The following is a 16,327-nucleotide window of genomic DNA, read 5'->3' on the forward strand; positions in this document are numbered from 1 at the left end:
ACTTTAGTAAGACCCACATAATCCAAATGCTGTGTGCGCTAGCCCTCAGCACTAAGGCACTCTGCTTTGTGAATCACAGCACGAAAGTTCAGGTAAAAGAGCTAAATTAAATCCAGAATCAATGTCTTTAATGCAACATTATGTCACTTTTCATTATAGCTGCAATCTTAACAGTAAACGTGGTTACTTTTCATCTGGGGGACTGAGCCTACATGAATAGGAATGCCTGCTGTGATACAGCAGTACCCTCTTGCAGACATGACCTCAAGTGTGAAATGCTTAATGTAGAAACGGAGGCACTTGTTGAATGGACTAATAATCTTTTGATATCGCTGCCATTCCCTACTGCTTTTAGGATTTTCCAACCTTTTTCTTGCCTCTAACTAGCGGTAGAAATCGATAGAAAAAGTGGATCCAGGAAGAAGGGGAAAAAAAAAAAAAACTGGAAAATAATTGAAGAGGACAGCAGGTAGGAAAGCTGGGAGTCCAGTGCCTGGGGCCAAAGAAAGAACAGACAGTGAGAGCCGCAGAGCAGAATAGGACATTTGGGGAAAAGTAAAAATAGAAAAAGCCCAAAACCCTTAGCTACAATCCTGGCTCCTATCTCTGGAGAATCAGAATGAGAAACAAACTTCATTTTTCTAATCTGCCGCCTGGCACCAAAGCAGCAAAAAGTATAAATGAGAGGAAAGAGAATTCCTGAATGTACTATTACAAAAGCCAGTGTCTCCCTGGCATCCCAAATTGAAAACCTAAAAGTCTTTTCTGCCTGTAGTAATGCCTCGTGTGATGTTCCTTCTGGTATACTGAATACCTTTGTAGACTAGGCAGTAAACAGGCAGGGAATGAAGCCAATGGAAAATAATTCTAATCCACTTGGAAAATCAACTTTCAGATCACAATCTGTCTGTTTAGAAATAACGTGGTATGATAATGCTTTTAGTTTATTCTCAAAACTTCCTTGTAATGGAAAAACATGTTACCAAATTCTTAGAGATAAAACACCCTGGGGCCCAGAGGTCTATAAATATATATAAAGTAACAGTAGAAAAGCTAACTCAATTTTTTTTTCAGCTATACTAAAACTGTACCACTACTCTGAACATATGTAGTTACATATTTTGGCAAAAAATTAACATTAAATATTAAAGAAAGTTATGAACAACACTGTATATGCACTTGCCTTCACTACAGAAAGGTCTCTTAACTCCAGAGAAATTCACTGTTTCATGAAGAGTCTTCTCCTCTTGGCAGTATTCACAATACGTAACTATGCAGTGCAGCTTCTTATAGTCATCTGAACAAGTTTTGCTGCAGAACTGATGCACTTTGTTCTACATGCACAATGGGAACCTTGGTAAGTATATGACATCCACCTCAAGAACAAGGGTAAGAAATACACAAGCCACTTTTACAGAAACAAAGTTAAATCATTTACCTACTTAATGTTATAATTCCTAGTGACACATTTCCTATAGGCCACAGACACCCAGTTTAACTAATTCACTGCTGCATTTAGACACAGCTCCACAAAATTCAATACCATTAACTACCTTAAAATTACTCAGTGAAAGAAGAAAAGTATAAGTATCACTAAGACAAGATGGCAGTCTGGTGTTGCTAACAGAACTGGAGAAATGGGAAGAAAACAATGGAAGATACAACATGGATAAGCTACAAAAAGATAAGAACTATGACAATCATACCATTTTCACTCAAAAAGAAATATTCTTAAAAAAAAAAAAAAAAGAAATATTCTTTGTTGAGTACAGTCAAGCAGACTCGATCGCATTCCTACCACAGCTTAATAGTGACAGACCTACTATGGGTAAAGTATTCCACTGGGGGTCATCACACAGTGTGCGGCCAAGTGTGAGACTGAGTTGGTTCCCTTGAATAGAGCAAGTTTAGTAATTATTTAGTTATTTCTCCTGGCCCCAAATCCACAAGAGCCAGAGCTACTTCTCAAATATCCAGCCGACCAGGAAAGGGCGGCAGCTTTTCTTTTCCCATTTCTCCAGTTCTGTTAGCAACACCAGACTGCCATCTTGTCTTAGTGATACTTATACTTTTATTCTTTCACTGAGTAATTTTAGAGTAGTTAATGGTATTGAATTTTGTGGAGCTATGTCTAAATGCAGCAGTGAATTAGTTAAACTGGATGTCTGTGGCCTATAGGAAATGTATCGCTAAGGATTATAACATTAAGTAGGTAAATGATTTAACTTTGTTTCTGTTTTTTTCAGGGCCTTCAACATCCTTCCTGCTGTGATTTAAAGACGGTAACAGTCTCTAAAACTCATCACTGGGTGCTGACAACAGTCTCAAAGAATGACTGGTTTAAATGCTCTTGAGACAGCACCAAACACAATTACAAAACTAAAAAATTTTCTAGGGACTAAATAATAAAATTTCAGATTTCCGAAGTACTTTAGAAATCATGTAGTCCAGTTCTGGGGATCACCTTCTGCCTAAGACTCAGATACTAAGGGATTTGCCAAGAGCCACTATTAAGTTTGGCTCAAGGGCAGCTGTTGTTAGCACTACATCTTGTACACCATTTATTACATACTCCATGCCCTTGAAAACATGGAAAGAAAGAATAGCCGAAGGTGAACACTGCTCAAGCAGCAGCATCCAGCCAGGGCCACCCTGCCCCATCCTCCTCCCACCCCCATCCATCCATCCATTCATTACTGCCCGCTTACTGAACCAAACATTAATGCTCAGAGTTTCTGCTATGGCAAAAAGACGTGGCAAAGTAAATTAATAAACTGGTGAAGGAAAGAGTGATGAGAAAGGGAGAATAAAATTTATATTAGGATTCCTTTATTAAAACACAATTATAAAACTTTAAATGACAACATGGTAAACATAAGGCAATGTAAGATACTACAGTTAACAGACAATACTTATAAAGGTGGGGGGTGGGGAAGGAGATGGGAACAACACTGCACAAACAAAAGACACCCCAGGTATGTGGCTAAAATGACGTTCTGTGCACTACTATGAACATAATATATTGTCGATATGTCTTCAATAATTTTCTGTTTGACCTAAAAAAAACCAGATCCTTTCTTGGTGCTACTCCCACATAAAAAAAGCAAATAATCCAATCATCACAAAATCGGAAAAACTAAGAAATAGGTTCTCAAATGGAAATGTCATAGTTACTATACCAGACTTTCATTTTAGCACTAGATAACATACATTAACAAAATAGGACTTGCCTCCCATTCCAGGATTTCTGGCTTTGAACAAAAGGAATTTTTGCAATAGTTGCACTTCAACTGAATATCACTTGGAGCTACAAACTGGCCGTTGGGAGATGACTGCATGCTGAGAGCCTAAAACAAAGCACAAAACACACCGAGTCTGAGGTGGATTTTAGAAGTTTTTTTTTGTGACGACCATCAAATATCAACGACGTCCAGGAAAATAGTACTTATCTTTCTTAAATACTTATTTCCTCAACGTATAAAACTACATTTCTGAATTTTGTCTTTAAAAATACTAGTATGCTAAGTTCGTTTTATGAAATTGAAGTTCATTTTCTACCACATGATTACTACTATTTATTTAAAATAATACGGAAAAGGAAAAAAAATCATAAAGTTCAATTATGATTTCTTCTTTAAGAAAATACAAGCAAATAGTGAGGTCAGTTCACCAAGTTCTGAACTAGTAAATAAACACAAAAGAACCTAGCTCCTAGTTCTGCCTCTAGTAGCTAATTTACTAATGATTTGTTGCATTATTGCCATCATTTTCATTCCAAGTCCATCCGTGAAAATAGCCTTTTTATACTTTTTATACTTGTTTTTAAACAAAGTTGGGGGGGTAAGCTTTACAGACTGGTATTGATGCCAGAAATTTATTTTAGTTTTATTACATTTTTAAGAGTTAAAACGATTTACAGAGTAGAAAAAGATATAAGCATACGTGGGCTTTAAGAGTTTTGTTCTGGGACTTCCCTGGTGGTCCAGTGATCAGGACTCGCTTTCACTGCTGATAGCCTGGGTTCGGTCCCTGGTCGGGGAGCCAGGCAGCGTGCCCGGCGGGGGGCGGGGGGTGGGGTGGGGGCGCGTGCGGGGAATCTGTTCTAACCTGAGTGGTGAGTATGCTGATATTTAATTCTCACTCTCTAATCCATATTACATATAGTCTGTTGAATGTATGAAATAGTACAAAATTTTTCAAGGCAGCAATGGAGGGAGAAAAAAACCTTTATCATTTTAAAACTTCGATAAACATCATACAACACAATGAGAATTTGTGAAAAGAAAGAAAACACGCATATTTAAGACTGTAACTACCAGGTGAATGAATTATTTAAAAAAATAAAACCCAGCAACAATACCCTTAGTGTTTCCAAAAAACTGAAGTCCGTTAAAGTTAATTATCCTTTCAAAACAAATGAAATGTTATCCTATTATCTTACTATGAAATGGAAAAACATCTAAGGAAGACATAAAACTTCAAGATCTACGGTTTGCTTTAAGATAAAGAAAAAATGCTGCTTTTCTATTTGTCAACTTTGTACTTTCGTGCAGCCACAGAGTGATGAGGCTGCCCTACAGGCTTATCTTGGATGCATTCCTCCGAAGTAAGAGTCTAAATTGTTTCTTTAAAATATACAATGTACATACACAAATGTTCTTATCAAATGATGGGCAATACAAGTTTCAATTAAATGAAAAAAGTAGTTAAAACATTTTCAATTAACATTTCAGTTTACCCAACATCAAAACGGAAGAAAGTTAAAAATCTGACAAACAGCAAAGACACTGTCCTCCTCTCCCATAATTAATCCTTAGTCCTTAATTTCTATTTTGAGAAGAACCAACAAGTCGAAAGCAATGTTTACCACTCTCAGGACGTATCAGTGGCCACATCCCAACTTCCAAAAGAAAAGTTTAATCTTGAATGTGGTTAATTACCTAAGCTCAGGCAAGGTATAACTATTAACAAAAACAACATTCCCCTGGCTGAATTCAAACTACCTCAATTTAAGGTAGTTAAGAGACCGCATTTTCAATTTAAATCAATTAACTAGAGCACAGTGCCTGCAACACAGTACAACTGTTGGATGAATGAACTCAATCTACCCTGAAATTTCATACATATCAGGTAAACCACTTAACTCATGCTGAATCCCCAACTACTCCACCTCACTGGTCAACCAGCTTACATCTGAACACATACAGCAGTCCTGTCCTGAGACTATCCATACTCCAGCTCTGACAACTATGTCAGAGAGCTCTTCTTTACACTGACCGAAACGGAAAATGTCTCCCCGAAGCTGATCTTGAATGAAACGAAGGCCGACCAGGACAAGTCCAATCTCCAGTCCCACAGCAAGTTTCTAATACATGAAGAAAATGTGCACGCTTGTCACCTCCAGGATAAGTGTACCTACATCCTCCATCCACTTAACATAAAACAGAACCCGTAAAAGTCAGATGCTACTCAAACCATCTGCTAAGAAACAACTGCACGGCAGGCACTGAGCTCAATGACACTATGTGAAAATGAATCAAGAAAAACCTCATTCAACATGGGGCCAGGAAGCTGGGCAGCTAACTTCAGACCAGCAGGAGGAGAGCTGCCTGCTTGCCCAGCAACCCAGCAGCAACCCAGCAGCAACCCAGCAGCAACCCAGCGATGAGCAGCCCCACCTGGGACGCTGGCCCTCCTCCAGCTACCCCGGGCTCAAATCTCGCCCTTCAGTCTCCAGACTTGCCTGTGGTGCCGCCTCCTCGGCTACTCTGAATCAACTCGATTTTGCTGGCTAGACCACTTACCCTTTTGTTTTAAAGGCTGATAGCTAAAATTTACTTTCCTTCCAAGTCTGTATCATAAATAACAATTAAGAAGTCAATTTCGAGCATCTGTGCTAAGTAGAGGGCTGGTGAAGCTACCTCTGCTCTGACTCCAGAATCTCTACCCTCCAGTTTGACCCTCAACAAAATATGTAAAAATCAGCACATTGAATAAAGATGAAGTATATTACACCGCTAATTTTCTTTGTGTATTTTATTGGAAGCATTAGGCAAAGTAAACAACAAACCTGGAATTTAGCCACACAATTGGAATTGCAGAAGTTATACAGTTTTCCATCAGGCATTGTGGCTTGATACTGAGGTAAAGAGTTTCGCTTACAAAAATGGCAAATAATTCCTAAACCTAGGAGAGAAAAAGTACATATCTGATTTTTTATAAAATAATCAAAGTTTTTTTAAAAAAAAATCTTAATTGACCTCTGAGAATAGTTTAAAATCTTAATTGACCTCTGAGAATAGTTTAATGAAACTTTATGTAAATATTATTTTATTAATTTCTGAGATTATTTGCACCTTAAAAAAATACTGTCATAAAAGAAGACTCTGATACTATCTCTAAAACATACACAGATACATGAAACGATCTCAGTTTTAGATAATGTTTGGATGGAAAAACAATTTTAGTTAGGAACACAGACATGGACAGAACTTCACCAATAATTTAAAAATTAAATGATCAAAACCATTAAAGTTTGCACTAAGAAAGTTTAGTGTGGTAATAAAAATAAACCCATTATGCAGTTAAAAGTGAGCATAAAATGAAAGTCAGAGGAGAAAGAGTAGTTAACAAATTATTAATGTTACTGAAGTTTTTTAGCTTTCCAAATACCTGAGACTTACTTTGTGATTTTGCATATTTTGTCTTGTGACTGTTCATGCAAGCAGTTGAACAATAAGGCTCCATATACCCATTAGGACCTATACACTGAGTCATATCAAAAAACCTGCACTGTGTTCGGCAGCCAGTACAAGTGGTCAGTTTTCCATATTTCTAAAATTTGAAACATAAAAAGAAAATTAAAAATTTAACTAGAACAAAATATTGTACTTTTCATTATACTTTTTCTCTCTGCAAAACAATTCTGTTCATCTCTAATCAGGCTTAGTGGGTCAGAAGTCTTCATCTGATGCAAAGTGTTAACTGCAATGCAGCTATATTAGGGTCAAACAAAACCATGATCTAAGCTAAGTCTCCTTCAAAAACAGTGGTTTGCCCTATTAATTAAATAGAATCCTTACATATAAGTAGAAACTGAAGATGTAAGAAAGGCACGGTGTTTTCTGTTCACAGTGATGACACACCTCCTTGTCATGCAACAGAAGAAATTAAATGAACCTACAAAATATAAGTCCTAATAATCAAACAACTACCCTCCTTCAGAGCTGAGCTGCTATTGTCCCAAGCACTCTGACACTTCTCTTAAAACTGATTTAACACCTTTCTACTACATTTAAAACCTCGTTCAACCAAAATAAAATATTAAAAACTTTAACATTTTTTTAATTTAAAAAATTTTCATTCAATTTTTGGTTATTAAAGTTAATAATTAGTCAATAGGTAATAATAAAGTCAATCGTATCAAAGGTGAATATTGCCAACCCTGATGTAATTCAGAGAATGAGGTAAAACCAAAGGAGGAAAGGCCAAAGGAGGTGCAGCTTGGAAATTACTAGACAAAAGCAGTATCACTGAAATATAGACAGTCTTACAAAAATACAATTCAGAGGAACTGGTGTGTTTGCATTTAAAAATTAACTTGATAGTCACAATTAGAAATCAAACAAAAGTAAAAGCAAGCCTTTAAGTGCAACTTGTATTTGATTTTTTTCCTGAACTGTAACAGAACTGTCATAATCAGTTAAATCAAATATCACATGTCACGATGCAAAGTAATCGTACAGTCAGTCCTCCGCATTCGTAGACGCAAGGTCATTTTATAGAAGGGACTCGAGCATCCGTCTTTCCACATGATGTTTAGATTACTTCACGCATCTTCGCACCCAACACCACCTAGTACAATATGATGACATAAGAAGTGCTCAACGTTCCATGGATGGATGAATAATAGATGTCAGGGAAGACGACAATCAGGCCAAAAATAACAAAAAAATGAGTAAACTGCATGGATAAATTTCACAAATGTCACAGGATTTGAGAAAATAAAATAAGAAATTGAAGGTAAAAACATTAGCCAAAAACAACATCAACACCAAAAAAAGAAAAAAGAAAAAACCTTCTCAGCATACAATTAATATAAAAGTCATGAGAAAACACAGCTGTTTCCATGCCAGGAATGCGTGTTCTATTCCTAGTGGTTCCTTATTTACTTAAACATCACCCAAAGGAAGCCGTAAGTTTTACTTTTCAAAGTGGAAACCAACTCATTCTTCAAGCTCTGATACGCTCAGAAAAAAAGAAAAGAGAAGAAAAACCAAAAAGAAAAACGTATCAATAGCAAAAGGATACTAACACGGAAAAAATAAGAATAACTGCAAACCTATTAAGTCTGATTATGACTCTCCCAATGTTCAGGACAGTAGAGGAGAAGGCTGTTGTTTTGTTTGGAAGGACAACATGTTTTCCTGGGGCCTAATATAATAATTTAAATTTTATTTATATAGGAAGAGGTATCAAGGAAAACACATCAATAAAACAAAGAAAAATAAAAGAATGTTTAGAATCTGGCACCACAGTACAAATGAGGAACACTAAAAATATCAGGACACCTGCCATTGTATCAGAGTTACAGAGAGAAAAATAAAGCAGCTCCCAGCAGGTGGATGTGAGACCTCTACAGAGCAGCATCTATGAAGAATTCTTTTACAGATATAAATGAGGTCCAATCATCCATTCTAATCTTGCACTAGATTTTTTAACTTATTAGAAATATCCTTCAACTTGACAATGATTTTACTGCCAGAATGGTTAAGTAATTAGTAAGTTTTAAGACGTACCCATAAAAAGTAGACCAGTTGATCTGGGTCAAGTAAGCAAGAAGCTAAGCAACCGGTCCCCAATGAGAAATAGTTTTGTGTGAAACTAAGAAAAACAGAATCATTAACACTGAAAACACGTTAACAGCCACTTTCACAGTTGCCACTACTTCAACAACAAAAAGGCCCATCTAACGGGAGAGTATTAGCAAAAAAGATATATGCTGTCATGCCATGTTTTCTCTGCTTCCTATGTAAACAACGTAATCATATTTAAATTTCATGCACCCTATAAATATGCACTGAGTGATTTAAGGAACAAAATTAAGTGGAACAAATTCACAATTATTATATTCCCCATTCAGGCACGGGAAGAAATAAATTATAAATTCAGTAAAAAAAAAAAAAGTATGAGGTAGATGTGACAGAAACAACACTGGTGAGGTAAAACGAAAAAATAATGGGGAGTTTGCAGCAAATGGGCTCATTTTCAGTCTAGTCATTGAAAAAAGGTGCCTTACATTTTCATGTTAACCAGCTCCACATGAATATCAAAATTAACCATCACAAGATTCTAAAACTTCTCCCTAATTTTTCCTTTTAGATGTAAGTAAAACATCTCATTTACTACATTTTTAACCAAGCAAGTGGACGGCAAGGGTAGGTGCTCAAGAGACAAAGCCTTGATGGACTTGTTACTGCAAATCTAATCTAGGAAATGGGCACAAGTGTGGCTGCACAGAACTGACTTCCTGGCCACATCCAGATACAACTGAAAACTAACTTAGGTCCATGACATCACATGGAAAAATTATTACCTTTATATTCATTAACATCTAACGGAAACGTAGCTTTCTTTTCATTCTGATTAGAGGTAATAAACCACATTAGTTTTAGCAGAACCCGCTAAAACAAAAATCCCCAACTTTTTATCTTATACTGGCAGGTGGCTCAATATATCATTGATGTCCAACATTACTTCAAAAAACATTATATAAATAAATAAATAAAAAACATTATAGTTAATAACCACTATACCTTATTACTTAATGCATTAATACAGTATATATATATCACATTTCAAAAATTTTTAAATATTTTGATAACTCTATTTGGAATAATTGGTTCTAGTTGTAATCATAGATATTTTATGCATTTAACAGCATGCTGAGAAACCATCTAACCATGTTACCAAGGGAGTCCAAAGCATAAAAATAGTGAAGAACCCTGTGGAGAGGGGGATAGTGATAAAACTTCAACAATGACATGCTATTATACTAATTTTTATACTAAGTGAAGATTAAGAGATAAATTCAAGTAAACCTTACACTTCTTTTATTCACTCAAGTTGACTCTCAGTCAACTGTATAACTCATTATATAGACATTTTATATAGAAAGGACAGACAGGAAAATAGTAGGCAAAGATGTTAAAAGAGCTACTATGATAAATACGCTGATATACTCATGGAGGAAAAATATGAACACAATGAGGCCAGGAATAGAGGACATAAAAAAGACCCAGATGGAACCTCTAGAGATGACAAAGTCCAAGACAAAAAAATACACCACATGGAACTAAAAGTTGATTAGAAAAGATTAGTAAAACTAAAGACACATTACAAGGTCTCTAAAATGAAGCCAAAAGGAAAACAAGACTTTAAAAAGCTCAATAAATAATAGAGCCACCATGACCATGGGACAGGAGCAGGAACTCTAATACACCTGGAATTAGGGTCTCAGAAGAACAGAGGGAGAAACTGAAAAAAACTTGTTTTTAAATAATGGCTTATGATCCTGGACTGGATGCTATACAATTTTTTTTCCTCAATTTGCTATAACAGACATTAATGAACAAAATTTGAATAAGGTCTATAGGTTAATCAGTGGTATTATATCAATATAAAATTCCTTATTTTGATCACTGTACTACAATTATAATTATTCTTAATTGTATACATTTATTATTCAAGTCCTAATTTATTCATATGGCTTAATGGGAACATAGATTTGGAAACATTTTTTGAAAGAAAGGATCTTTCCCCCCCTCTTTCAGGTAGGCACAAGAGAAGGACTCTTATATCCTATATTTAAATGCCCACTGGGGGCTTCCCTAGTGGAACAGTGGTTAAGAATCACCTGCCAATGCAGGGTACACGGGTTCGAGCCCTGGTCCGGGAAGATTCCACATGCTGCAGAGCAACTAAGCCTGTGCGCCACAACTACTGAGCCTGTGCTCTAGAGCCCACGAGCCATAACTACTGAGCCCGCGTGCCACAACTACTGAAACCCGCACACCCTAGAGCCCACACTCTGCAACGAACAGAAGCCACCACAATGAGAAGCCCGTGCACCACAACAAAGAGTAGCCCCCCTTCGCCAAAACTAGAGAAAGCCCGTGCATAGCAACAAAGACCCAACACAGCTAGAAATAAATAAACAAATAAATTTATTTTTTTTTTAAATGCCCACTGAGGTCAAGGACTGTGCATTAAAAATCTATATCTTAGGGCTTCCCTGGTGGCGCAGTTGTTGGGAGTCCGCCTGCCAATGCAGGGTACACGGGTTCGCGCCCCGGTCCGGGAAGATCCCACATGCTGCGGAGCAGCTGGGCCCGTGAGCTATAGCCGCTGAGCCTGCGCGTCCGGAGCCTGTGCTCTGCAACGGGAGAGGCCACAACGGTGAGAGGCCTGCGCACCGCAAAAAAAAAAAAAAAATCTATATCTTAAAATAATTTTTTTTTTTTGCAGTAGGCTCAGCAGCCATGACTCACGGGCCCAGCCACTCTGCGGCATCTGGGATCCTCCCAGACCGGGGCACGAACCCGTGTCCCTTGCATCGGCAGGCAGACTCCCAACCACTGCGCCACCTGGGAAGTCCCTTAAAATAATTTTTAATAACATAAATACCTAAAAGCAAATGAGTGCACACAAGAAAACACATGTAAAATTTAGTGAAATGAGAAAGTTCGTCGGTCTTGAGATAAAGTAAGAAAATAATCATCATCTGACATATTTAAAGTTCATAAATGTTAATACACTTCAAAATGTACACGATTTTTCAGACACACAATAAAGGCAGTAGCAGAGCATGTCATGTCGAGGCCTTAACCCCAGCCACACTCCTGCTTACCTCAGGCTGCATTAAGAAAGAGTCCTGCATGTGATCACGAACCTCCTTCAGAAAGCTTGGATGGCTACCTACCTAAAAAAAGATTTTAAAAGGCTTTATAAAAAGATATAAAGAAAGGCTGCTAGATCGAAAGGTCAACAAGCAATCTGTAAAAGTTGAGTCTTAATTACCTGTTTTGTGACTTACAACCTCGTTCCAACTTTTAAAAATGCCTATTTGTCCTACAGTGCCACTGACCAGCTTACAGAATATTATATATCATAACTTTATAATTATCCTATAGAAAAATAATAGTAACTAGATAAATAAAGAATTAAAAACAGACCCTTAGATTTGACTCACCTCTAAGTAGACCTTGCAAAAAAAAATCACATATTTCTCTTAGATGACAAGGTATTCTAAATGTATTCAGTAAAATCTATTAATAATACATAAAACAGTATCTCGGCAGTTCCCTGGCAGTCCAGTGGTTAGCACTCGGAGCTTTCACTGACGTGGCCCTGGATTCAATCCCTGATCAGGGAACTAAGATCCCACAAGCCTTGCAGTGCAGCCAAAGCAAACAAACAAACAAAAACAAAAGAAAACTGATTTGGAAATTACACAGTTACAGTTTTCATCATCTGCAAATGGGTTGTTTTGGAAACTCTTTTTAAAGCACATATAACAGCTTCCAGCACATAGAAATTTATATCCTTACTCTTTGCAGAAAGCATCCTGTTTTCCTTAAAAGTCAAAATACTATGCAAGAAAATGGAAAATAGTCTCCTAGAGTAATGGAAATAAAAACAAAAATAGGAGCTTCCCTGGAGGCGCAGTGGTTGAGAGTCCACCTGCCGATGCAGGGGACACAGGTTCGTGCCCCAGTCCGGGAGGATCCCACATGCCGCGGAGCGGCTGGGCTTGTGAGCCATGGCCGCTGAGCCTGCGCGTCCAGAGCCTGTGATCCACAATGAGAGAGGCCACAACAGTGGGAGGCCCGTGTACCGCACAAAAAATAATAAAATAAAATAAACAAATGGGATTGAATTAAACTTAAAAGCTTTTGCACAGCAATGGAAACCATAAACAACACAAAAAGACAACCTACAGAATGGGAGAAAATATTTGGAAATGATGCAACCGACAAAGGATTAATCTCCAAAATACACAAACAGCTCATGCAGATCAATATGAAAAAAAAAAGTCAAAAATGGGCAGAAGATCTAAATAGATATTTGTTGAAAGAAGACATATAGATGGCTAAGAGGCACATGAAAAGATGCTCAACATCACTAATCATTAGAGAAATGCAAATCTAAACTACAATGAGGTGTCACCTCTGGCCAGTCAGCATGGCCATCACCAAGAAACCTACAAACAGTAAATGCTAGAGAGGGTGTGGAGAAAAGGGAACCTTTCTACACTGTGGGTGGGAATGTATTTGGTGCGGCCATTATGGAGAACAGCGTGGAGGTTCCTTAGAAAACTAAAAATAGAACTACCATACGACCCAGCAATCCCACTCCTGGGCATCTATCTGGAGGAAACCATAATTTGAAAAGATACAATGTTCACTGATGCACTATTTACAATAGCCAAGACATGGAAGTAACCTGAATGTCCACTGACAGAGGAATGGATAAAGAAGATGTGGTATATATACAATGGAATATTACTCAGCCATAAAAAGAATGGAATAATGCCATTTGCAGCAACATGGATGGACCTAGATAGAGATTATCATACTAAGTGAAGTCAGACAGAAAGACAAATATCATATGATATCCCTTATATGTGGAATCTAAAAAAAAAAATGATACAAATGAACTTATTTACAAAACAGAAATAGACTCACAGACATAGAACAAACTCATGGTTACCAAAGGGGAAAACGGGGGGAGGCGGGCAGGGATAAATTAGAAGCTTGAGATTAAAATATGCACACACCGGGCTTCCCTGGTGGCGCAGTGGTTGAGAGCCCGCCTGCTGATGCAGGAGACACGAGTTCGTGCCCCGGTCCGGGAAGATCCCACATGCCGCAGAGCAGCTGGGCCCATGAGCCATGGCCGCTGAGCCTGCGCGTCCGGAGCCTGTGCTCCGCAGCAGGAGAGGCCACAACAGCGAGAGGCCCGTGTACCGCAAAAAAATAAAAAATAAAAAAAATAAAATGTGCACACAACACTATATGTAAAGTAGATAACCAACAAAGACCCACTGTACAGCACAGGGAACTACACTCAACAGCTTGTAATAATCTACAGTGGAAGAGAATATAAGAATATATAGATTTATGTGTACGTATAACCAAGTTACTTTGCTGTACACGTGAAACTAACACAACACTGTAAATCAACTATATTTCAATAAAAATTTTAAAAATTTTTAAATAAAATTTTTTTTTAAGAAAATGGAAAATACTGAAAGACAAGTGTTAAGCACTAGACAGTCCCCACTGCCGGGATCTAGATGATTAATCACCTGTATCTGTATACTCCAGACACTAACTGGGCTACAGGGACAGGGATAAACAATAAGAGTGGACAACTTAGATGTTAGAGACAAAAGGCTGGGGGTGGAAGAATGCGAGAGCAGGGACCAAAAAAAATCACTGTACAGTTTTAGTTCCCAGGCTTTAGAAAAAGAAGACATTCACTAGAGCATCACTGCAGTGCTCTCCAAACATGTCTGATTATGTCCCTTTATCAGTAACAACATACACACAGATTCCCTCTTATTTACTTAAAATTATGAACATATAGTATGAGAAATATAAAAACTATGACCACTAAAAAAAAGATGAAACACTACTTTGAAATAAGCTTTATTTACTGATATTATGAAGAATACTTTCTGTATCCTCTGGAGGAGAATCATCCTGGTGCCAGTGGGGCTGCAGGGAGCGCAGTAGCAGGCCCTCCTGGAGCCCAGAGGGGAGGGAGCCAGAGCCACAGAAGGAGACAGTCAAAAGATGCTCACACTGAAAGCACAGATACCTAGGATTATGAGCCAAAGGTTTTAAAGCAGCCATGATAAAAATGCTTCGGGATTCCCTGGTGGCGCAGTGGTTGGGAGTCTGCCTGCCGATGCAGGGGACGCGGGTTCGTGCCCCGGTCCGGGAGGATCCCACATGCCGCGGAGCGGCTGGGCCCGTGAGCCATGGCCGCTGAGCCTGCGCGTCCGGAGCCTGTGCTCTGCAACGGGAGAGGCCACAGCGGTGAGAGGCCCATGTACCGCAAAAAAAAAAAAAAAAAAAAAAAGCTTCAACAAGGGAAAAAAAACACAACAATTAAAAAATAGAAATTCTCATCAAAGAAATAGAAGGTCCAAATGGAAACTGCATGACTGAAAACAGGGGCAAAAGTCCTATGCAGAAAAATTCCAAGTAACTATATACTCCACCTTAAAGGAGAGTGACTTTCTTCCAAACATTAAACAAGGAAGGGGGGGGGGGCGGGCGGCGGGGGCTTTCCGGTGGAGAATCCTGACACCACTTCAGCGAGGTGATCTACATCAACACCAACAGTCATAAGTCATGTTGAGACATGTACCCTTGTTATGTGATGAAAACTGCAAAAGTGCAAAAGGCCAACACCTCTGTCATCTCCCTCCTAAACCCAGAGCCCGGTCTGCCTACAGATGAAAGCGGAGGGGCCTCTTGCAATACACTTGACTCCTAAAAACTGTCAAGCTCGTCAAAGTCTGAGAAAATGTCACAGCCAAGAGGAGCCTAAGGTGACACAACTGCTGAATGTGATGTGGCATCCTGGATGGGATCCTGGAACAGGAAATGAACATTATTCAGATTTTCTTAATTTTTTTGTAAACTATGGACTTTACATACTAATAATATTTCAATATGAGCTCACTAATTGTAACAAATTATCATACCAATTTAAGGTGTCAATACAGAGGGAAACGGTGCGGGGAGGGGCTATCCCATGAGAACTCTGTATTATCTGATCAATGTTTCTGTAATACTGAAACTGTTCTAAACAAAATTAATTATTAGTAAAATAAATAACAACCACCAAAAATCCCAATGGATGGGACCAAGAGCAGAATGGAAAAGACAGAGGACAAGACCACGGAAGGGGAAAAGAGAAACTATCCAGTCTGAATATCAGAAATAACACAGCCTTGGAGGTAAAAATAAAGAAGAATAGAGCCTCAGGGACCTGCAGGACTGTAACTACAGTAATATAATAACTAATTATTAGAGTCCCGGAGGGAGAGGAAAAGAGGGCAGGGCTGAACGAGTGCTCAAAAGTCTGAAAACACTGCAAATTAGGCAAAAGACTAATTTCAGGGAGAAGAAGCTGAAAGAACCCTAGAATGGATAAACCACAAGAATCCCCACAATACACCACAAATTTCTAAAAAAATTTTAACATCAAACAAAATAAACTTTAAGTCAAAAAACTAATACAAGAAACAAAA

General features: G+C 38.1%; 1 protein-coding gene across 5 annotated transcripts in view; it reads right to left on the bottom strand.

The window, feature by feature from the left end:
* Positions 1–16,327, bottom strand: part of ZMYM2 (zinc finger MYM-type containing 2) — an 89,302-nt gene that overhangs the window by 30,081 nt on the left and 42,894 nt on the right. For 4 of the 5 annotated variants that reach the window (XM_049701239.1, XM_049701241.1, XM_049701242.1 and 1 more), the window contains 5 exons: positions 11,909–11,980; positions 6,684–6,834; positions 6,071–6,186; positions 3,231–3,347; positions 1,184–1,334 (listed from right to left, as the gene is read on the bottom strand). In XM_049701239.1, coding sequence (XP_049557196.1) covers positions 1,184–1,334; positions 3,231–3,347; positions 6,071–6,186; positions 6,684–6,834; positions 11,909–11,980 — 607 coding nt within the window. The remainder of the gene's footprint in view (positions 1–1,183; positions 1,335–3,230; positions 3,348–6,070; positions 6,187–6,683; positions 6,835–11,908; positions 11,981–16,327) is intronic. The other variant, XM_049701240.1, reaches the window with a different exon arrangement.

Source organism: Orcinus orca, chromosome 18 (assembly GCF_937001465.1).
Source record: "Orcinus orca chromosome 18, mOrcOrc1.1, whole genome shotgun sequence".
NCBI classification, from domain to species: domain Eukaryota; kingdom Metazoa; phylum Chordata; class Mammalia; order Artiodactyla; family Delphinidae; genus Orcinus; species Orcinus orca.